Genomic DNA, 1,459 nt, shown 5'->3' on the forward strand with positions numbered 1-1,459 from the left:
CTGTTTAAGCAAGTTCACTTCAGTTCACTTCAATTTAGTTCGGGTACGTTCAGTCTTAGTTTGGGTAAGTTCAGTATAGTTTGCGTCATTGATCTGTTTAAATTAAATTAAGTTTAGTTTGGGTAAGTTCAGTTTAGTTTGAGCAAGTTCAGTTTAGACAAGTTTGAGTAAGTTCGGTTGGGTTGAGTTTAGTTTTAGTAAGTTCAGTTAAGTTAAGTTTGGGTAAGTGCAGTTTAATTTGGGTTGGAACAAAAAGAAGGACATTGAAACAATACTGGCCTTTTATTGCAGGGGGAAAGTTTTCGTTAGCTTAATAAAAGTTTCACGGTACTTGCAACACAGTCTGGTCACCTAAATACCGAAGATTTGAGGTGTTGCGAAAGAGTAACATTTAAGGAAAAGAAGGGGGAGAGAGAATGACGATTGACGCTTGATAGGAAAGAAGGCGCACTCCCCTCCAACGCATCCGCCAACCACCAGCAAGTGGATGGTTAAACCTATCTGTACGCCCTGGGGTTATTTTGTACCCCCGGGGTTGTATTCTTCACATTTTAAAATACTTCTAGTACGAAGATCTTTGAAAATTTCAGTATTTCTCAAAAAATCATTTTGACAGACTGCTAATCAAAGCGCACGGATCGGATTAACGAGTGAATTTCCTCTTTGGAAAGTGGTGACACAGAGTTCACCAAGTCGTATGGATACGATGGTAAAACATGACGCTTCGTATGGACACGATGGTAAAACATGACGCTCTGATAGTGTTAAGCGCTCGTCAGACCCATTCCCAGCTGGGTGAAATGAGGAAAAATTAGACTGCAGAGTGAGCGATTCACTTTGTAGAACGTTCCAACCATCGATTGATTGGTTGATTGAGTAGGTGTTTTACGGCACTATCCAACCATCGACACCGACAGAGATACAGTTGAGACTGTCTAAGACACCCCAAAAATCTGTTGTCTTATAGAGGTGGACGTCTTGCATATATTGCCAATATGGTATAATAAAAAAAAGACTACGGTGGGACGTGGTCGTTTGTACAGGTGGTCGTTTGCACAGACAATTGTTTTGGACAGGTGGTTGTTAGAGCAGGGTAGAGTATTACCTGAGATACGGGCGAGCTGACTCCATCAGTCTGGGCAATGAGTCTTGATTTGAAGACATTTTCCGTCTGTTTTCACCTAAAAAAAGGAAATTATTTTCTTTGTAAAATGTAAGCGTCTTATGCCCCTGTGGATACAATTTAGATTTAGGGGGTAGGCTAAACAAAACAAAACATATTATTACGGGATAGAACTTCTATCTCTCTCTCTCTCTCTCTCTCTCTCTCTCTCACATACACACACACATACACGAACACACACACACGCACACACACACGCATTGACACACACACACACGCACACACAAACACACACACACACACACACAAACACACACACACACACACACACACACC

At 41.3% G+C, this 1,459-nt stretch overlaps 1 protein-coding gene across 1 annotated transcript in view; it reads right to left on the bottom strand.

Moving 5' to 3' along the window:
* Positions 1-1,130: 1,130 nt before the first annotated feature.
* The window catches only part of LOC101851969 (activating signal cointegrator 1 complex subunit 2 homolog), a 4,764-nt gene continuing 4,435 nt past the window's right edge, over positions 1,131-1,459 (bottom strand). Inside the window, exon 3 of the mRNA XM_013085584.1 lies at positions 1,131-1,181. Within this exon, the coding sequence (XP_012941038.1) occupies positions 1,131-1,181 (51 nt within the window). The remainder of the gene's footprint in view (positions 1,182-1,459) is intronic.

Source organism: Aplysia californica, unplaced genomic scaffold (genome assembly GCF_000002075.1).
Source record: "Aplysia californica isolate F4 #8 unplaced genomic scaffold, AplCal3.0 scaffold00389, whole genome shotgun sequence".
Classification (NCBI taxonomy): Eukaryota; Metazoa; Mollusca; class Gastropoda; order Aplysiida; family Aplysiidae; genus Aplysia; species Aplysia californica.